The 23943-nt window shown below is 31.9% G+C and overlaps 1 protein-coding gene across 3 annotated transcripts in view; it reads right to left on the bottom strand.

Annotated features, from left to right (window-relative positions):
• Positions 1 to 4545: 4545 nt before the first annotated feature.
• LOC124355299 overlaps positions 4546 to 23943 on the bottom strand; it is a 39810-nt gene continuing 20412 nt past the window's right edge. The window contains exons 3-6 of one of the 3 annotated variants that reach the window (XM_046806376.1): positions 21584 to 21699; positions 12092 to 12298; positions 9538 to 9618; positions 4546 to 6040 (exon numbers count right to left, since the gene is read on the bottom strand). In XM_046806376.1, coding sequence (XP_046662332.1) covers positions 12099 to 12298; positions 21584 to 21699 — 316 coding nt within the window. In that variant the 3' untranslated portion in view covers positions 4546 to 6040; positions 9538 to 9618; positions 12092 to 12098. Of the gene's footprint in view, positions 6041 to 9537; positions 9637 to 12091; positions 12299 to 21583; positions 21700 to 23943 lie in introns of all 3 variants that reach the window. The other 2 variants (XM_046806375.1, XM_046806377.1) reach the window with 2 other exon arrangements.

Genomic DNA, 23943 nt, shown 5'->3' on the forward strand with positions numbered 1-23943 from the left:
CCGGTGGCTTAGGGCCATGCTGTGCTCCAGACGGATCAGGGGCCGATCTCAATGAAGTATCGCTTGTGATCGCACCCACAAGAGGATGTCCTCAAGGAGGCATCCTGTCACCTCTACTGTGGAATCTAGTAGTAGATGGTCTACTTGAGGACCTTACTAACAACGGAATCTATGTCCAAGGATATGCAGACGACATAGTCCTTATGGTACAAGGAAAATACACAAATGTTGTTGTTGATATCATGAATACCAACCTTCAACATGTACACAACTGGTGTCAGGGAGAGGGACTGAAAGTAAATCCCTCTAAGACAGTAGTTGTACCATTCACTAGAAAAAAGAACCTAGAGTCTCTTTCTAGGCTGAAACTCGCATCCACTCAGCTGGAGTGGTCAAAGACAGTCAAATATTTAGGACTGACTCTAGACCATAAGCTTACGTGGAATGATCATCTTAATAATATCCTGCACAAAGCAAAGTGGGCGCTCATGACGTCCAGGAGACTTGCAGGAATCTCATGGGGCGTAAAACCCCATATAGCACTATGGCTTTACAAAGCAGTTGTAAGGCCTCAAATCACTTATGGTTCATTAGTCTGGTGGACAAAGGTGAATCAGGTAACTGCCAAAGCCAAGCTTGAAAGCTTACAAAGGCTTGGCACAATCTTTGTAACCGGAGCATTCAGGAGCAGTCCATCAGCGACCCTCGAGGTGGCTTTAGGACTTCTACCTCTTGATGTTCATATAAAAGCTGAAGCGCGTAAGTCAGCTTATCGGCTGATGGTTGCTGGCTTGTGGAGGAATGGCGCGTCTAACGCGAGCCATGGCGCCATCACTGAGGCTGTAAACCCAAGCGCTATTCTCGAAATGGTCTCCGACACAATGAGAACGGAGTTCGTATTCAATAAGCCATTCTCTGTTGACTTCTACTCCAGAGATGAGTGGAAATCGCAAGATAACATCCCAACAATAAGAAAGAGCTTTGTCTGGTACACGGATGGCTCGCTTATTAAGGGTAGAACTGGATATGGAGTGTTTAGTCAATCCCCTAGAACTGCCCTTAGCGGCAGTTTGGGTCGGAACTGCTCCATATTTCAAGCCGAAATCTATGGTATCCTAGCCTGTGCCAACCTAGGCCTCACCAGAAGGTACCAGGAAATGAACATCTGTATAATGTCAGACAGTCAGGCAGCTCTTAAAGCTCTTGACTCCAACAGCATTTCATCCAAGCTTGTGTGGGAGTGCTTTAACACTCTCTGCAAGCTTGGATCACGCAACTGTGTGCGTCTTGGTTGGGTACCGGGCCACACAGGCATAGGTGGCAACGAATGCGCCGACAGGCTTGCCAAAAGCGGAGCAAGCATGCCATACACCGGTCCAGAACCGAGTTGTGGTATAAGCAAGTCAGCCGCTTATCAAAGTATAAACAAATGGTCCAGGAAGACGCACCGCTTGCGGTGGCAGAGTCACCAAGGACAAGCACTCGGCAAAAGACTGCTTGCCGATTCTAGCTCCGGATTCACCAGATGGCTGATGGGGCTGGGGAGGGATCGGGTTAAGCAAGTGATTGCCTTGATCACTGGACACGGCCACTTCAGGAAACACCTAAACACTCTAGGTTTACGAAATGAGGACTCGGAGTGTAGACTCTGCAATAAGTCTGAAGAGACTGCAAAACACATAATACTGGACTGTGAGAGACTGGGAGCAAGGAGAAGGGCTCTTTTCGGTGATAAACAACCAGGCGACGAACCAGATGCTAGTATCGGGGAAAAGCTTCTTAGCCTAATTAAGGGCACGAAGATAGGCTTACCCCTCTAACATCAAAGGGGCACACAATAAGCTCAGGTTGACGTGTGAGGATCTAGGAATCCACCCCAATATCCCAAAGGAAAAAAAAAAAAAAAAAAAAAAAAGAATAAATTGGCTGGTCATCGTTGTACGGCATTAACTTCGCAAAATGTTGAGTGTCAGAGCCTCAGTTCAGTCCTCACCGCTCAACTAGATGGCTCCGACCTTGGGAATACACATCGATCGCTACAGTGCATTCTGTCATGTGAGTTGAAATTCCATCCTTACAAGATTATGATTGTTCATAAGGTTTATGAACATTATTTTCATAAAGGAATATTTTTTTGAGAGAGAAAGCTTAAAGTCGTTGCAAATGACAATGCTGTTTTAATGATGAGTGATGAAGCTCACTTCCATTTGAATGGATCTGTAGACAGGCAGAATTGTCACTATTGGGCAGCTAACAATCCACAAGAAATGCATAAAAAATCATTGCACACTCCTAAGTTACGATGTGGTGTTTGGTCTTGAAAATTGGTACCGTTAGAGCTCATTTTTTGAAGAGGATGTTGCAACAGCTTGAAACTTTGGGGATAGATATAGGAGAAATATGGTTTCAAGAGGATGGTGTCACAGCCAACACGAGTAATGCATCTATGGAAGTCATTAGAGAAATGTTTCCTCATCACGTATTGACGATCTTCATTGGCCTGCACGCTCACTAAATCTATCGGCTTGCGACTTCTTCTTGTGAAGTCATTTGAAGTTCAAAGTTTATCATCGTAAACCTCGTTCATCAAAGATTTGAAGGCTGTAATACATGAAGAAATTGCTGCTGTAGCACAGGACACTTAGAGAAAGGTTATGGAGAACTTTGAAGAGAGATTTTCCAATTCTCAATTGTGGTTGTTTGCTGATTGTTTTGGTGTTAATAAAATTATTGTGTGATTAAAATAAACTTACTTATATCGCTTTAAAATACATAATATGTTCTTTTCACACCGCCCTGTACATGTAGTGTTAATGTATGTATGTAAAAATGTTTAAATAAAGAAGCCAACACAAATGAGAAATTTCATGTTAAAATATCTATTCTGGAGGGTAGAGGGATAACAGACAATACAATATCAAGTTACTATTTCGAATTGCTGTCAACTACTACTTTAAGGTCAAATGAGCATTTACTGGTACTGAATTCAGTGTAAGACCGCAGGATGTACTGATATTGATTTTCTTGTTAGTACTTCACTTTCACCTGTGCTGGTATGACATATAATTGTGCTATACTTCTCGTTTTCGTGACTTAAGCTCAGGATTTGCATCCTGTGCAGTGTCAACGCTTGAGTTCATTTTCTCCTGTCTGGACTAAAAGCAGTTTTCGGATATATTTTTTTAGTGGCAGTAATTCCCACATTTTGTAGATTTTAAGTACTTTTTTATGAATTAAATTTCCTTCACCTGACAAAGAGGGTAGATTTCAATACCTGAAACGTGGTGTTATACATTTTGTAACATAATATAATGATGACAAATGTCCGAAACACTATTATTCTTTCATTATTAATGAGTTGTGGCATCATTTTAAAACATAACATAAAAAAGAATCAATGTTTTTATTAGTTAGAAGAGTTTGCTGTTGTTAGTCTCGGTAGTGTTGTGAATCCACATCAGATTCCTCTCAAAACTACACGTGTACATAGTAAGGAATAGAAGTTCCACTGCTATCTGCCAAATAACCTTATACTGTCTTCTGGACATGCACCTGTTTTATATTCATAAAATGACCTTGAGCAAACTTGAACGTTCGAATTATTCAGAAACAGGGCTTTTAAAAATGAAGTTGGTGGTGTACCTGATCTTGAAACCACTGACTAAACCAACAATCTGGAAGTTATTGTATGCCATGAGAACTGCAACAGTTGCTTACCACACCTTTCTTGAGGGCCACATGACCTATAGAGTTACCTTATGGGAGAGGGGAGACTTGTCCTATACAAACCTAGTAAAAGTTTTGCTTCTCTAAAAGAGAGCAATAAGAACATTGGCTGTATTGGGAATACATGAAAGCGGCAGGAAAACTTTTCAAGAATGTGAAAACAATACCAGATTTTCTAACAACTGTAATCTTCCATTTCACCGCACAGCATTGTATGCAAAGAAACCAGCATACACGGAGAAGTTTTACAACCTTCTCCCAGACGAGTTTAACGACCATTCTATATAGTGGATGAGTTCCTGTCCTGGAGAAACTTCATCAGATATATATAATGTAACTTTGTCCTTGTAAAAATGTGATGTCATATAATGTTTTTGACGCTTTTCAAATCTTAATGATTTTGAATAAAGTTTCTTTCCTCTCTCACTCACTCACTCTCCTACTCGCTCACTCACCCATTCACTCTCATACTCGCTGTCTCATGCTCACTCACTCACCCACTCATACTCACTCGCTCACTCACCCACTCTCATACTCGCTCGCTCACTCACCCACTCTCGTACTTGCTCACTCACTCACCCACTCTCGTACTTGCTCACTCACTCACCCACTCTCGTACTTGCTCACTCACCCACTCACTCTCACTCATTATAGAATTAAAATTAATTAGCAGGCTTTTGAAAATTAGGAATTTTTAATGTGGAAAAAGTACAATTTTTTTCCATTTCTAGATGGAGTGTCCAAACAATTATTAAGTTAATTTAAAGTCGTTTTATAACTAATAAGACATTTTGTATGGGTATAAATAATCAAAACATATTCATTCTTAAAAATCGTACTTTTATTATTACAATAGAGCTGATTATGAAATGGACAAAAATAGACAGCCGAGTCGCAATGGGCAAATTATATAAGCTAAAACTTACAAAAATATCTAACTGTAAAATAGTAAACTAGGGCATGTTTAACAAAAAATTCACAATATAAAACAGGGTATTCGTTTGATCTATTTATTATACATGTTTTATTGAAAAGTTAAATTTAGATACTTATGACAAATAATAAACTCAAAAAATATGTGTAAATAATAACTAAATTTATGCCATTTGTTTGGTTTTCCAAGTATCTTATAAAACAATTGAAAATATCAGAATTTTGTTAAACATACCCAATGGAAACGTAACACTACATTATGGGGCAATAAGGCACATCAACCCATGGTTTTTTTCGTTAAAATAACACATATATGTACATATTTTTGGTAGAAACAGCTATGTGGTTAAAAATGCCCAAAACTATTTCACAATTACTAATTTAGGAATGTCTCTAGGAACAAAATTGACAGGCGGTAACAACGTTCAGAACGTATTTTCTGTAAATGCATGTTAGTAGGAGATACTGTTTTGGCACTTCACATTAACTTAGCTGGACTAATATATAATACCTTAAACATCCACTAGCAGATCGAATGCTCCTTTTGACTCATTAAAAAAATCTCTAGACTATACATTCCTTTATTATATAAGTAGACGTTGATTATTTCTTATAATATCAGATTAAAATTTAATGAGATAAAATATGTATATTCAGATAAAAAAAAAAAAAAAAACTAGCTACAAGAAATAAACCAATTACACTTCAAAACTAATTAAAAAAAATTTATAAAATGAAGCATCACCGTAGCTATCTATTAATATCAAGTAGTTCCGCAATAAAACAAATTTCAAAAGCATTACTTTAAGTATTTTAGTTACTACTAATATCTGATTAAAAACAGGTTGGATAAAATACGTCTGAATCAAAAAATAAAAATACAAGAAGTAGACAAGTTCCACAATAAAACAAACTTACAAAAATGTATAAAATGAAGTATTGCTTATATTGTCAAATTAAAACTTAAAGGAATAATATATTGTATTTAAATTTAAAACAAACTATAGTTAAGTATATAAAAACTGACTAAACTTACCTTAACCTAACACAATATCTAATATGATTTACAAACTACAGTATGAAGAATCTTGAAGCATTGGGAAAAAGTACAATTTACTATCACTGGAAATGAATATAAATATTTTCAATATTAATTTTATTATTCTAAAATTAATATTGGAAAATATTTGTATTCTCGTTTACCAGTGATAGTAAATTAAATTAGAGTATGTTCAATGATGGCAATCGGAAGAACAAACTGAGAAGAAGGAAGATACAATTTGATTGAAGTCACAGTGTCATTGTCCATGATGAAGATCACAAATCAAAGAGAGAATAAGTTAAAATGGAAAAGATTCTTAAGCTGGCCAACCTCGCCCATCTAAAACAAAAAAAGAGAAAAATTTTAATTTTGATGAAGCACAAAAACTGTAACAATTTGAATGGCATTTAAATTATAATCAAATATTTACATACAAGTTAAAATGTACAAAATGGTAGTTAAAGATATAAATACAACTAGAAGTTCAATGAACAATAGTCCTGATTACCACACTTGATGAATTCTACATGTAAGCCTATAATCTTGCTGTCGACAGACAGATACACCATATACTTGTTCATATGGTCATAATCTTGCTTTCAAACAAACCACAGTAATTATTCGTATGGCCATAATTGTACTAGTCAGAGAGCCAGATGCATCACAAATGGTCGTAATCGTGTTGTCAGACAAATGTGACCCAACAGCATCTGTGTATATTGCCATGATCGTGTTGTCTGGCAAATAGACACATCACACTATCCGTGTGTATGGCCATAATAATGACGTCAGGCAAATAGACACACCACAGTATCCATGTGTATAGCCATAATTGTACTAACAGATACACTACAGCATCCAATCGATCACTACATTCAAAAAGCATCCATCATGCCAAATGGTTACTGTATTTGGCCATAATTGAGACTTACATCCAAATGTGGCGGAAAGACAGTCTGCGACTTTACGTGTATAGCCCAAATCGGCAGTTATAACAAAAATGCACAGTCATTTTAAAATCCGATTTATTGGTCCACTTGTTTGGACATAATCAGGAATTTTATATATATAAGTAAGTTTACATATATAAGCAATGTATGACACTATTCGATGTACCGTATTGTACAACTAATGAATAAAGAATTATTGATTGATTGATTGATTGAGGAAACAGGAGCGACAGACGAAATTCAATCAAGTAAAAGAAAAGATTTCATTTAAAGCCCTTTGTGTTATTTACAGAAATTATTCTTTGAGTTGATGTTCCAATTCTAGGTAAAATTATCATACGGTTACAGGTGTGTCTCCCTTCAGAACTGCACTTGTTTTGAAGGTACAGTGGACCTTCAATTTTAGGTAACTTCCGCACCACCTACAAGTGACCACATGACTCAGTGGTCAGTCATGTTTGATACTGCTTGAATCAGTTCCTTGGCATAATCAACGCACCCATTAAAGGACATTGGGAATCCTAAGATAAACAAAATAGTAAAAATCGTCTATCTGTACATACAAATTTTCTTTCATTATTATTAAATCAGTGTTTTAAACATTAAAAAAATATATAATCTGTATTGCCATCATGGGCTTTAACGTGACATTTTCAAAACCGAGTAAGGAAAGACATACAACTATGGATGGGTGGGTAGGGATATGACTTTTTAAGTCATTTTATGGAAAATGTACACTAATTTTTAATTTGACTACATTTTTAAAGAAGAAGATTCAAAGATTCTTAATCTTCTAACAAGGTAAAATCAAATAAAATTATAAAACTTAAGTTTGGACAAATTTCTAAAATTTGTAATTAGTGATGAATATGATCTGCTCCAGAATATATGGTATAATAGCAAGGTTAGTAGTAATGAACTGATTAATTTGTTATAAGTATTCTGTTAGGTAATTTTTAAACTGCATTTCACCTATTTTCATAATGTGAATGAGATGCTCTGCAATTCAAGTGACAACAGAAATTAAATGGTTGATACAACTGTTGTATAAAAATTAGGAGGACATGATCAAACACTGTAATTTGTTACACACTAATCTCATTATTACACTATTTGTAAGAACACTTGTTGAAGTGTCAAATGTTGACATGGCTGTGATATATGCTAATGAACTCATTGTTCACGAGTGCGACAGAGCTTATCAGTTATGTCTATGAATCACCATTCGAGGAGAGCTATCAGTTATGTCTGTCAGTGAGTCACTTGTCCTCGAGAGATCGCTTGTTCCATTTGCTATTACAAACTGCTAGCAAAATTACAATTCAAATTGTAACAAAACCAAATACAGAAGTTGTTTCAATCTTTACATGTATCTAGAATTTACAATTTTGTCACAGCTATACCACAATATATATTTTTAAACTAAAGAAAATCTAAAACATTCAATACAAAGAAAAAAACTACACAAAATTTCAAAGTTCAAAATGGAAATACTACTTGGCAATTGTTAAAGCTACAAAAGATTCATCAAAAATAATCTGTTTCTGAGGCACTAAATGGTAACATGTTGATTATAAAGATTAGATCTGTATTGTGATTGAGTGACTTATTTTACACAAACTAAAACTTTAAATTACAGTAGAAAAGGAAATATTAAATGTAACTTATATAATTATTTCATACGCCCATTTAAATTAGAATTAAATAACTGCCATAATAACAAGAATTTGGAAAACTTAAAATTAAATTTTCAGGAGTTTGCTATATATAACAGAAAATACTAAAATTAAGCAGGTAAATTAATATGTACACAGGAATTTAAAATATTAACACAAATTAAAATTAAGACAAAATATTTCTGAATAAATAAAAAAATAAATAATTGGTTTAAAAAAGGGTTTATTAAAAAGTTTATAATACTCCTCACATTACATCTACGTTTCCTGGTAAAAATTTCTTTTCATTCGGGCAAGGCTTAAGTTTTTAACAATTTAAAAATAGGTTTGAAAAATGCTGAAAATATTGTGACCACTTTTAACTTCATTATGGCTAAATTTACGATTAGATTTAAACCTGCAAGCATAACTTTAATTGTTCTATTATGATGTTTTGCTTGTAGATCCAACTGCACATTAAAGAAAATTAACTAACTTATATCAGAATTTGGATCAAATTATTATTTTAATATTAAAACAATTTGACTTGTTCCTTTACATTGGACAAAGCTGAGAAATGAGTTTTATTTACTGTTATAATACTAAATAAGTGTACGCAATACGAACTAAACTAATGTCAAAGAGGAAGGAAACAGGATTTTTCCGTTTGTTTATAAATAATTTGGATAAGTAGTGTTTTCATTAACATTTAGTAACATTTAAAGAATTTTCCAATTGCTCCAAGAATCTTCAAACAACACTAATTATTAAAACTGAACTACAGAATACAGGTCACTATACGTCTGCATTCGTTGATCAACCACCTATGACTGACGCTATGGTATGATTTGTTTATTTTAGCCTAGTTTATAATTATGTGTTAGGTTAGTTATTTACCTGAAGAAGAGATTAGATTGCAGATCTCGAAAAGTAGTGTTACTGAATTTTTGTTTCACTGAATGATGGCAAATTTACGGAAAAATCCTGTTTCCTTCACAATCCTTCCATCATCAAAAATAAACTTCAAACAAAGAATATCTAAGAATTTAGACGTTATTTATTACAAATATACTAAAACACTCATGAATGGCTTCATGTCAACTGGGTGAAGATCTGTGGACAAATTACTCGGCTCAGGCACATCTTCTAACAATACAGATTACTGTACAATTTGGCAAACCTGGAGATTCGAGGAGGCAGTTCCTATTTCAACCACTGGGGCTGTACTCACCAGAACGAGAGAGGGGTTGGTAGGGTGCTTGGGGGGGCAACGGTCCAACAGTCACAGCTATCGGGCCTGGCCGCAACACCCCTGCGAGTTAGACGCAACCTTACAATCACACAATCAACAAGATCAGTACCACAGGAGGGAAAAGAAGAACCAACACCGAGCAAAGAGCGAGTGCGATACAGGGCGTACGTTAAACAGCGGGCAATGCTAGCAACAACACCGAGCAAACCTTCACTACCATGCATTACATCAATATTTCAACTTTCTTTGGTTAAGAAACTCTACTGTTCACTAAACTAACATGCAACAAAGAAATAAATAACAATAAACCAATCAAAGAGATACATTTATGAAAATTTAACAGCTCATAAAGAGGTTGGATAAACAAAAAAAACCTATCAATTATTATGTTAAAGTTGGATAAATAAAAAGAAACTATAAAATATTATGTTAAAGTTAAGAGGATTTTTTTTTAATTAAGAGTTTTTTAGTTATTAAAATTATTTTAAAAAATTCTTCTTGATTAAATTGAATAAAAGATAATATATGCATGCTACACAGCTTCATTAGAAATGAATAAACCCATACAGAAATATTTATACATATCATTGCACTGTATGTTTTTTAATCTATATATGCTTTGTTTAACAGAGCATAATATATTCTATATCAATATTTATACACACAGTGTGATATTTCTACATTGTTTGTTGATATTATGTGAGAGTATATATGGTTCTTTGAAGAAGTTTACAATTATTGTTGTTCATGGTGTTTTTGTTCCCATAAAATAATGGAATATTTTTGAAAATAAAAGAATTATTAACCTTGGAGCAATTTGGATTTGGTAAAGGCAAGAGCACTCAGATAGCAGTGTTTGATCTAGTTACAAATGTCGTGGAGGCTTGGATGGATATTGGGGTGTGCACTTATATGCAATTTGTCCAGGGCCTTTGACAGTGTGAACCATGAGCTCTTACTTATGAAATTTAAACATTTCGGATTTACTGATAATCCATATTTATTTTTTCAGTCCTTAAAAATCAAATTTCAGAAGGTAAAAATTACGAGATGCTCAGGATAGACATTTTTTTCTCAGACTGATGGTAAGCAGCAGCAGGGCTGTAATTTGGTCCTATTTCATTTTTAATTTTCATAAACAACGAGAAATATTAAATCAAACATGTTAGTTTTTACAGACAATACTAATTGTCTGACTATTGATAAAAATCAATCATCATTAAAAGATTTAACTAAGAATTATACCACAGAAATTTTTGTTTGGTTTCAAAACAATGGTTTGAAATTTTCACACATCCCATTCCAAAACCATGCTTTATCTGATATTAGATTACCAACTGGAGATATTTGCACTATTTCTAATATAACATTTCTAGGAATAAAACTGGACGAAAAGATTATATCCGAGGTTACAGACAGACAGACCACATTAGCTGTATACCACAGTTATTTTATTTCTCTAATACAGTGTAGTATAATCTTTTGAGGAGGAACCTCAAAGATTGAATCAATTTTTTTAAGAGTTATTAGATTAATTGACAAACTAAATTATAGAGACACGTGCAGAGACAAATACATAAAACCGAAACTATTCCTGCATTATAGATTAGATTAAAAACCTTAAGTTTGTTAGAAAAAAAATGTCAGTGACTTACAGAAGCTCATCCTAATCATGTCCACAACACTAGAAATAAAAAAGTACCAATACACCATTCATTGTCTGACTGTGCTGGAAGAATATCCATATTACCTGGAAATTAAGCTTTATAATACTTTGTCTTGGAGATAAAACAAAAAGATAGTTTCAACAAATCTGTTTCATTCCTAACCAAAACGCTTAATACAGTTCGTCCATTCAGTACCTCGTCCATTTAGTACCATAGTTAAAATTATTTAATAAGTGCAATAAAATGAAACCAGTTGTTTCTTCAAACATATATAATATTTTGTATCCAATATAAAGACAGTATAATAATAAATTTTTTTTTAAATTACTGTCCTCTTATTCTTTTTGTTCTGTGATGTTCTTCACAATAATATGCAACTGGAGCTTACGTTAAGGAATGTCCACTCTCTCTATCTATGATATTCTAAGATGATCCATAATACTTCAGCCTCACTCAGTTTGTGGTTAATACAAATACGTCTAAAAAATGTTTTTACATTTCAATGGTTTAAGAAAAAATTTATTTTATTCATTTCTCAACGAAAGGAATCATAAAGTAGTCTGTAATAATCGTAATTGGCAAATAAAATCCCTACAATATACATATATTTATACAATTTTTTTGAATTAAAAAATTTGTATGGGAAAGGAAAGTAATAATATAGTTTAAAAAAATAAGTTTAAGTAGAATTCTAAGAGTCAAGATTGCACTATTTAAACTAATGCTAAGAAAAGTTAAAAACTTGCTGACGTAACATTTTTATAGTTTTTCCACATACACACACGCACACACACAAAAATATTCAATACCTCCATTGATTTACGTTAAACAAGAGGAGCTATACGCAACAAAGAGAGAAAACTCACGCCTAAGCTAATTCTTGTTGTCAACGGGAGCCGAGTACGGCGGGGGAAACTGTGAGGACAATTGAACCGGCTGCTGTTGCAACATTTGTTGTTGCTGCACGAGCAACTGCTGTCGCTGCAACTCCAGCTCCAGCTGTTGTTGTTGCAACAGCACTTGTTGCTGCTGAATCTGCAACTGTTGGTGCTGAATCTGCAGCCGTTCAACGCCTGCAACAAACAGTTGTGACTGCTGAGTTGGCTGCGTCTACTGAGGGCGCAAACTACTCGCTCAGCTACTCGATGAAGGGATAGGATGGACTTTTCTACTCTTGGATCACAGTATGATGAGGAAGCAACTGATATGAACGACTTTGATAACCGGGTTTGATGAGTAACAAAAATGCTACAACAACCAGGAACTGTGGACTGTTAAAGAAATTATCGACTTTAGCTCTACTCAGTTGGCTAAAGCAGACAATAAAAAGTGACCACTATGACTGTATGTGATGTAATTGCCATAACATAACGATCTGAGAATTGAAAATGAATGACTGATGTGAAAATTCACATGGTTTGGGTGTGAAAACTATCCTTACAAGGAATATGACCTAAGGAATTAAGATTGAAGATAAAATTATAAACTTTTAACTGAAAATGTCTGGTAAGGTTCAACAATTTAAATCAAACTCTTGACTATCATGTTGGGAAAAAGAACCATGAAAACAATGGATCTAAGAAAGGAAATTGCCAATTGGAGGCTACACAGCCTATATACACAATTAACTAAAAACTTATTTTGTAATAATTCAAATCCAACAAACACACACCACACTCACACCCATACACAAAAAATTACTAAAATCAAAGCAATTGAGTTAAGAACTAGTTGTCTCTCTCTTAAAATGACAGCAAGACCCCCTCAAATATATGCAAACTATTCTGATTCTATACAATATAGAAATTTAAATATTGCTAATGAATTTAAAATTTAGTGTTTTAGTGGCTTTTAAAAGTTTTAACCAAGTAGTTGATTCATATTACAATTTAAAGCAAATATTAATACATACTACTGACAAATATGTTCCTTCCCTTTTCTAATAAATACAAATGCCTCAGTAACCTTGTAACTACAATAACTACCCAAGTTTTAAGTATGAACTGCCTCATTCAGATTATTTTAAAATACTTAAAACTTATCCAATGACTTCTAAACAATCTTATCACTATTATAAATTATATAGAGAGTTCAATGCAGATGAATTTATAATACCCATTTTTCACTATGATAAAGCAAAAAACTATTTTAATGGATAATGCAATTTCAGCCGTAAACCACAGTGGTTCTATTCTATAGACTATTAAATTCTCTATGTTTGTGTTGCTCTTTGTAAGTTACCTTTATACAAAAGGAATTATATTCACAGCAATTTAACACACTACTTGAATACTAATTGAATTGCTAATAATTTTGTTGTGCTACTTATCTTAAGAAAAATGGAGCCTGCCAAATTGATTTATGGAAGGCATTTGGTTGTATTTCACATACAATGTTTTTGTGAAAAATGGTGTAAAAGTCAATGAGGTTAAGTTAATAAAATAATATCTGTGTAACAGAAAACGGAAGGTAGTTGTAAGCAATTTCTCCTCAGATTATTTAAATACGATAGCAGGTGTCCCACAAGGATCGGTCTTTGAACCTTTCCTGTTGTTAGTGCCTGTTAATTACATTATAATGTCTCTTCTTTCCCAGTGTTTTACGCAGAAGAGAATACTTTACTGTATTCCAGTAATGGACTTTCCTTACACTTAAAATCATCCTAAAAAAAAAACTGTGTTTCCTATTGAAAACACATTTTTTTTTAAAGCACCGAGCATGTGAATGGTATGCCTTTAAGCAGAGACATCTTAAAAATCTGCAATACGATATTAGTAAAAAATGTATGGCGTTTAACAAATTTCAATTACAGTTGGCTCTTGAAATAAAAATAATGTTAAATTAATAAAAAAATTCATGATTAAAATTATAAATTAATGTATTTCAGTAACGATTTCTGGAATTTTGTTTAAAAAACAATATAACATATGGTTTTATTTTATTTTCCACTTTTTATCCATAACAATAAATAATCGGGACCTCTTTTGTTTGTAACCATGCTGCTTGCTGAAACATATGGCTGTCTTTACATAAGAAATTGGGTATGAAAACAAGGCTTTGTGTGATGACCATAAATAACAAACTACTATCTGGCCTTATCATGAATCACACACAGTTAACTCCCACGGGACTGATAAGGTATTTTGACATAATGATCTCATTAACTCATAAAACTGCAGTAGCTAGTGCCAACGTGTCACATACTGAGATATCTTGTAAACCCCTTGCAACTGTTGTTTTATTGTTAACGTATTTTTCATAAGCAGTGACATACCTCAAACTTATATCATTTAAATAAATCAGTAAGATCTACAGCTATGTACAAACGACTTATTTATTCTACATACAGGTGTTTACATGAACATATTTACAAAAGGTTACCGTATACGCCAGTATAAGTAAAAGAGATTCCTTGCCATATCTCCATATCTCTCAATTATGCTCTGCCTGTTTCTTTTTATTTACAATATTCAAACCTTACTCAAAACTTCTATTTATAACCCGCAGCTTCACACACAATTTAATTTTGAAAAACCAGGATACCATGAACATATTTCTTTTAAATGGAAATCCAGATTCTAAACCTAATTTTGATAAACATGTTTTGTAAAATTATAATTTTCAACATACATTTTTAATTTATAAGATTGGGTTACCGTATACGCCAGTATAAGTAAAAGAGATTCCTTGCCATATCTCCATATCTCTCTGCCTGTTTCTTTTTTATTTACAATATTCAAACCTTACTCAAACCTTCAAAACTTCTATTTATAACCCGCAGCTTCACACACAATTTAATTTTGAAAAACCAGGATACCATGAACATATTTCTTTTAAATGGAAATCCAGATTCTAAACCTAATTTTGATAAACATGTTTTGTAAAATTATAATTTTCAACATAAATTTTTAATTTATAAGATTGGGTTACCGTATACGCCAGTATAAGTAAAAGAGATTCCTTGCCATATCTCCATATCTCTCTGCCTGTTTCTTTTTATTTACAATATTCAAACCTTACTCAAACCTTCAAAACTTCTATTTATAACCCGCAGCTTCACACACAATTTAATTTTGAAAAACCAGGATACCATGAACATATTTCTTTTAAATGGAAATCCAGATTCTAAACCTAATTTTGATAAACATGGTTTGTAAAATTATAATTTTGAACATAAATTTTTAATTTATAAGATTGGGTTACCGTATATGCCAGTATAAGTAAAAGAGATTCCTTGCCATATCTCCATATCACTCAAGTATACTCTGCCTGTTTCTTTTTATTTACAATATTCAAACCTTACTCAAACCTTCAAAACTTCTATTTATAACCCGCAGTTTTCACACACAATTTAATTTTGAAAAACCGGAATACCATGAGCATATTTCTTTTAAATGGAAGTTCAGATTCTAAACCTAATTTTGATAAACATGTTTTGTAAAATTATAAATTTGAACATAAATTTATAATTTATAAGATTGGGTTATGCAATTGTAATTTTGCATGGATATTTTAAATGATATGTCTGAAAAAGCCTATTTTTAATGAGTCTCTTCTGAACTTCGGAAGAAATGGTTACACATGGCGGTACACAGAATTCAAGTGAGTCAGACAATAACATTAACATCTCGTCTCACATTCGGTCTTAAGAAAGGTGTTATAAAAAACACAGAATTTCATATCAATCTTGTATAGTTTCTGAGAAAAACATACAGTAACTTACACAAATCAACCGTGACAGGATAAAGCCATTCGACTTCCTTCAAATAATGTAAATTCATAAACATGTACTTGATCAAAGAAATGAAATTGATTTTATTTCTATCTGGCTGTGACAATTGACAACTTTTAATAGTTTCTAAATTGTTTTAACTGTCACCGCTTAAAAACCAAAGAATATTATTAGTATTAATAGACATAAATAAGATAATTACTAATAGGATAAATTGTCATGGAAAATTACAATTCTGTAACTTATACCTATTGTAAATTATAGGAAAAACAACAAGGATTTAAAAATATAAGAAAGGAAGCAGGATTTGGAAAAGTTATTAGATATGGTTTACTAGAAGTTCAATTAGAAAATATAGAGTAAGCGCATGTTTTGACTACGCTAAGAGGGGTGCCACCCCTCAAGACGGTAATTTAACAAAAGCACTGGCCACACAAGAAATAGCAGATTATCTTTTCAGATAATAATCAATTAAATATGCATTTATTAAATTTAAAGAATTTCATGCAAGTGTTAAAATATTTTATTTAATTATTTTTGCTAATAAAATTAACGTCTAATCATATAATTACAACAGAATATGATTGAATCTATTAACAGAACTTGACATTAAAGAGTATAAGGTAGGATCTGTGCCAAAACATTCCTGCCAGCATATCGCATGTTACTGGCAAAATTACAAACACTAGGTTGAGCCACTGAGTCAGCCAATTAAAATACTCCGACCTCTGATTTGCAGCACCATTACAGTACCTTTATGTGTGCAGTACAGTTCGCTCGATACAGATACACACATGGAACGTTTAGGTATCGAACGTTTGGTACAACAGTACTAAAATGTAGTACAACCTTTCTTCCGTTACAAACGGACTGAATCTTTCCTTTCAGTTCTCTGAGCGTTGTTCAAAAATTACACTTACTTGTCAATTTACATTAAAAAAAAAAAAAAAAAAAAAAACAAATAATTATTATCGTTTCTTACAATGTTTCAACTTCCTTTAAAATAAAAATACTTTTAGCTTTTAAATTAGAATTATAAGAGGGATTATCTAAACACTAAATTCGCTGTAAAAAGTGAAAATGATCAGAAACATTTAAATAATAAAAAAAATAAGTTTGACAACTAAACACCTAAATACAAATGTATGTAATTAACTTCAAAAAGTCATGATTGTCTAAGCCAAAACCTTAAAAATGTCAAAAAATATATTGTTATCCAATTGACACATAAAAAAATGTTGTTAACATTGATCCGTTTATATGGTAACAACCAAAGCAAGCAATAAAAAGATATAATTTGCTTATTGAAACAATAGAAGGACCACCCATCATCGCTTGCCTACTAAAACTTTGAAATACAGGATAATATATATATATATATATATATATATATATATATATATATATATATACTTTATATTTAAAAATACCTCCCTCATATTTAAAAAATTGTATATATATATTTTTTTATTGATTGATTAATTTATATTATTTAGAAAATATGATGTATATATATATATATATATATATATGTGTGTATATATATATATATATATAAGGTTTATCCGTATGTATAACATGAAAATAAAAAAATTCTTTATTGGCACAAATCAAGCAAAGCTAGATAAAAACAAACAGTTGGCTTTTTGTCTCTGTATTGTTAAAAATGTATAACAAATATTATTATGTCAGAAAGGTTTCTTAAAACAATTTCTAGAATAGTGCAGATACATAAGTTTAAAGGGATTTATAGTGGAAGCTTTACAGACTACCCTTGCCCCTCAAGTCTTTTTTATACTATTGAAACAATATTAATGATAGTAAACAATTTAAAGTAAACACTTAAAATAATTTAAAATGGTTAATTATAAATTCTTTGACAGAATATTTTCGAGAAAAATCTGTTTCGGGCTGTTGTGAAAATTATTTTCTTAGGCAAAAAAAAAAACACTTATGCACAATAATGGGTGAAAAAGCGAGTCCCATGATTACAAAAACTGTATATTTCATAATTCTTTTCTGTATTTATGAAAAATTGTATATTTATTTTTTAGAGTGTCTGTGTATGCACATGATCTTCTATTTTAAGAATCGTAAAAATATACAAAAGTAAAATATATTGATAATATTCTAAATCCATATTTTTGTACAGCTGTATGATATTGTGTCAGTAAATGTTATGTAAGAATTTTAAAATATAATATAAAAAAAAAATTACTTTTACAACAGTACAATGGAGAATTCGATTATGTGAAGTTAAACTTGCATATTTGAGCTGTATAGCTCCCATGTTTAAAAACAATGAGGAGGTCAATTGTATCGCGTGACAGTAACCATGCTGTTGACCCAATTATGTAACATGCAACGTCCGATGGGTATGTGTTACATGTACACTTTCTCCTGAGTTAGTCATCGTACTCTCACAGGTTCCTGGCAATGTGCTGTCATTGGAAACACACGCTAATTTTAGATCAAATACTTCCAGAAGAATGTGAATGTGGCAATACTGTTTGTAGATGGAAACTAAATTTTATTGCTCAGTTGATTTGATAATAATTTTAGTACTGATTTTTAGTACCATTACGGTATTAGAAAGGTTAATTTGAATGATGAGTTCCAGATGATTTCTAAACTATAGTATTTAAATGGTCTGGATCTAACTTATTTAAGATTAGTTATTTAAGTAGTAATTTTAGACTCTTAAATATTTTTAAACACTGATTTATGTAAGCACAACTGACTGTCTGTGTGTGTCTTTCACTTAAAAATTAGTTAAGATCACGTTTCAAAACTGTAAATTGAGTAATATTGCGGCTAGTTGAACTCATACGATAAAATATCTTAACAGTAAGAGAACACAGTTGATGATCAAGAAAGGTAAAGGATACGCTTTAGAAACAAAAACATTTCTAATGTTGAGGGTTTGAGACAAACATTAACATGAAAATCCTTTATAAAATGCTTTAAGATGCTCACTTCACAGTTATTACTCACTAGTCTTATCTTATAATGTCAAGCATTTAGATGTATCATGCTGCAGAGCTAAACAAATCTTGTATCAGAAACAAGATTAGCTGCACATGTGATAAGTGTTATCATACTTGCAGTACTGTGATAGTGAGAGAAGTTGACTAACAGACTCTACCTAGTTTTTATCAAATTGTATGTGTCAGCATTATGTGAAATGAAAAAAATAATATTTTGACACAGATTCTGTTTTCATTCAGTGTCAAATTCTATTACAAGACTCAATTATATTTAATCTAATTTTGTATTCTACACATAATTTCATGAAAAGAAACAATTTAATGTAACACCTTTGTATCTAACGCACATAACCTTCTGTGCAATAAAAAAGGCACATTTAATTTAGTAACAGCTGAAAATACAACAAATGAAATCAACTGCAAAGCAAGTATGTAATGAATTCTAAATAATACCTTATCTCCGTGTCATAAAAGAATTGTAATGGAACACATCTTGAAGTTGAAATTCACAATTTAGATTCTGTTTCTCTCATTATCTGTAATTTTAAGATGTATCCTGAATGGATCCCAAGTCAGAGCACTATATTTTTTTTTCTTAATTAATATATACACTTGTGATCTGATTTCGATTTCAATATGGTGGGAATTTGGTGTGAAATTTCACATAAATAACCTTTGACAATAAACAATCCTTTTACAATGACTTTGTGTACACTCATTCCTTACATGCAATAAATGTCCTAATAAGAATGTGTAAATACATTATTCACTGTAAAATTGTAAAATTATGTAAAGGTACACTGAACAAAAAAACAACATGATTTTGAACAAATGGTAACGATAGCTATTTTACCAAAATTTGTGTGCCTGTGCTTTTACTGTTGAAAATGTGAGTACATACACTATCTAATGGTTAGTATTAATTCACAATGACAAGCTAAAAACACGACATTTATTAATTTCTGCAAGAAAAGTAAAAAGCGCTTTTAAAAGTTAACCTTAGCAATATAAAGCCCAAACAAATTCGACACACTTGAATATGGTGAACAAACATTGTAAATGGTAACTCTGGCAACGTATCTATCTTACCAGAAAAACATCATATTTAAATTAGGCATGGGTCAATTCTATTACTGAATTCCTAAATTCTTAAGGTATCGAGGATTCGTCATGCCACGGCTCTTTGCACTTGATTCTAATTTCAATAGTTTCAAAGTATTTTATTACAAATCAATGAATAAAATAAACAGAAGGGCTAAATATACACTTGGAAAGATACAATTTCACAATAATACAACTAACTAGGGATATTTGGAAACTATATCAGTTTCGTCAACTGAATTGGAATAAACAATAAACTTCTGCTACAGGATGATTTTGTTTTAATCATACATTAAGAAAACATAACAGTTACATCTACATAAAGTTGATTCCAAGTTTTTGATACCCTAGGCAAGAAATTTCAATTTGGTACACACTGATCAAATATTAAAATCCTTTCCATTGCTCCATTTACTATAAAACAAAAACTGGAATAAATAATGAAACATTGTAGATAAACGGCCATAACAGTTTTGAATTATTGAAAAAAATTTATATGGCTGAGAAATAACATCCGAACAAAAAAAAGGAAAAAAGTAATACAAGAAAATTATAGTTTTACTACAGTAATGCAATAAAATAAAACAGGTTTTTATTGACATCTAATAGTTTTAATTGAGTGATATTTCTCTTGGAATTAATTACATCAATAAAAAAAAGCTCTTTCTTCAAAGAGTTTTTTTTTTATTGGCCATTAAATAACATTCTGAGTTACAATAGGCTTCATCATGGAAAAACATTTGACATAAAAACGAGTTAACACCTCTAGAAAATTACCTCAAACAAACTTTGTATGATTTAAACAGGGGGGGAAATATATACAAAGAGTTATATACTACGAAATAATTTCTATGTTTTTAACACAAATAATATTAATGCAACATTACTATTAACTAAAAATTTCTTTAATAAAAAAACCAACATTTTATCAGGTATTTTTTGTGTGTTTTTTGGTAGTTGGATATCAATTTAATTGTTGTACTAATTCTATTTTGTTGTTGAATTTAATAATAGTTGTAGGAAATAGACGTTAAGTGTCAATGAGCTGATAGGCTGGTGAAAAAGGTTAAAGACATATCTCAGGAAGAATTATTTTTAAACCACATATTCATCTAATAAATTCAAGGTGGAAGAGAATGCGATTGCTACCATAGAGAAATAGTTGGGTTTTCCAATTTATTGGTGATGAGATTGCACTTTGATGAAATCACAGAAAAGCTAATATCTACGATAATAGGTTGTATTATTCATTATATTAATGATTACCGTTTAAAACGTTACTATCTACGATAGTAGGTTACATTATTCATTATATTAATGATTACTGTTTAAAACGTTACTATCTACGATAGTAGGTTACATTATTCATTATATTAATGATTACCATTTAAAACGTTACTACTGTTCCTTGCACCTATCACCATGCCCCTGCACCAAATCACTTGCACCAAATGCTAGCGCCAAGCCACCAAGCCACCCCATTCCCGGCTAAGGAGAGATAGAGTTAGAAAGATATGGATTTAAAGACTGGTACTCACTTCCGCCACTCCTACGCTTGTAGAAGCAACAGCAGGGGCAGCACAGGCAGCACACACAGCTCACTATGAACGACACCACCAGACAGATGATGATGATCGGCAGAGCCAGGGAGATACTGCCAACAAAAAATACGAGTATCTTCAGTGAGTGAAAATAATCCATATAAATATTCTGGATCGATACGTAAAATCTGAGAACGTTAGTTATATACTAATAGCCACTGCTCTCAATTATAATATAGAACTCACACCAAAATTATATGAAAAACCCTAGAACTGGCATCGACATTATAATGTCGATCTGAATTGATTTATGGGTAACAATGGATATTATAATGTCGATCTGACACGCATGTGTTTTGACTGTTCATTAAGTACATAAATTAACACTACCACCACTACTTATATATCATTTCAAACAGAAAGAATTATTTGAATGGTAAAATTTGGTTTGCTGATTTGGAACCAGCCACAGTGACATCATACTTTGTCAGAAAGATCGTCTTCATCTAGCCATTTTAAAAATTTGTGATAATTCATGTGTATGGTTTATTATAGCTTATTATACTATGCTAAATTTTGGATTTAGTGTAAATATTATTTTTTTTGTTTTGTTAATATTTGCAAACCATACCCGCAGTAACAAATTTAAGTATGTTCTACCTAACTTTTAAAAATTAAAAAAAAAATTAGAAATTGGTTATTAATTAATTTATTGTTTTTAGTGCGTATTCTCTGAATTTCTCTAAATTTTGGTATATTTTGGAAACATTTAGTGTAAGAATGTATTTGTAAATTTTTTGAAAATAATCGTATCCATAGTAATAAATTTAACTTTTTCTTGTACAATTTGTGGTTTTTACAATATATAAATATAATTTTTCTTCTAGAGACCCTGAATAGTATTATATATTATAAAACTATATAAAATGAAAAATAAATTGGCTATCTCAGATTCTAATATTTAAAATATTTACACACTTGGCCCCACCACTTTTCAAAATATATTTTGTGTAGTCATTTTTTATGGTTTAAGCATAATGTTTTTAAAACCAAAATTATCTTCATATTCTCCTGAAAAATGTATAACATAAAGGCACAAATAGGTTTATAGTAAAAATGTATTTTTTACAAAATGTTTAAAGTACAGGTACAAAACACTCAAAATTGGCCTGTCATATGAGGAAAATATCACTGCCAGTTCGAGGATTAATCAAAGCTAACATAGACAAAACTTTCAAGACTACCCTACAAATTTGTGCTAAAAATAAAATTTTGTATATGTCTCGAAAATAACAATATCACATTATTGAAAAATTGACAGGGCCTCCTTAAAACCGTATCATTGTCTGCTCATCTTTGAAATAACTTTGATAGAAAGTTTGAGACTTGAAAATTGATACATAGGTTTTTCTTCGTCCAATGAATCCAACATTAATTTTGGTATCGTAAGGTCAAAGGACGTTCTGTCAGCCTGTAAAATAACTATTTCGTTATGTTGTATGAGGTCCTTCAATACTTCATTGCATTGGTTTATTTTAGTAATAATGGCAATTTTACTTACATGAAGCTGTCTATTTATTTTATAGAGCAATAGCATAAAATAGAAAAATAAATCTCTGATAACACTTCTGGTTATGTTTGTCTGTCTGTGTGTTTGTCTTAATCTCAGAATAGTTTAATTTTAGAATTTCCATTTTGCGTATGTATTATATTTTGTCATAATCTCAATTTTATTATAATTTTACTACAATATTTCCTCTATCATAGCACCCATTTTGGGTATATCGACACAAAATATCCAAGACTGGAAGTCTAAACCCAACAAATTTGGGTAAAGAATGTTAGTAACACTTAAAATCATGAGGAATACTTTGTTCAGAGCTGTGTAAATGCCAAATGTATGATGAAAGAGTCAACAAAGAGTTGTTTATCAGACAGGAAACATCAATGCAGACAGCTGCCAAAGTAGCAGTTCTTGTTTCTGGTAACTGCCAAGCTGATAAAGCATTACACAAAACATTTTACAACAAGCATCAGCTGTTTCTCCACCATTGCATGTGTTCACTGTGCAACAATTTATTCTTTTTCTTACTGAAGATAACAGTTTTTATCTTATCCATATGCTTTTATTGTAGTTTTTTTACTTTTCTGCAGATAAATGTATTGGGTGAAGAAACGAGGAAGACAGTCCATGAGATGTACTGTATACAATTTCAAATTATTAAAAAACCGAATATAAAAACAACAAAATATAAGTGCTAGAATAGTTAGTTCTCTGTATAGAATAATTTGTACAGAGAGAGTTGAGAGGTTTTATAAGAGTTGAAACATTGGAAGAAAGTATTCCAATGGGATCA

This window comes from Homalodisca vitripennis, chromosome 2 (genome assembly GCF_021130785.1).
Source record: "Homalodisca vitripennis isolate AUS2020 chromosome 2, UT_GWSS_2.1, whole genome shotgun sequence".
In the NCBI taxonomy this organism is placed as follows: Eukaryota; Metazoa; Arthropoda; class Insecta; order Hemiptera; family Cicadellidae; genus Homalodisca; species Homalodisca vitripennis.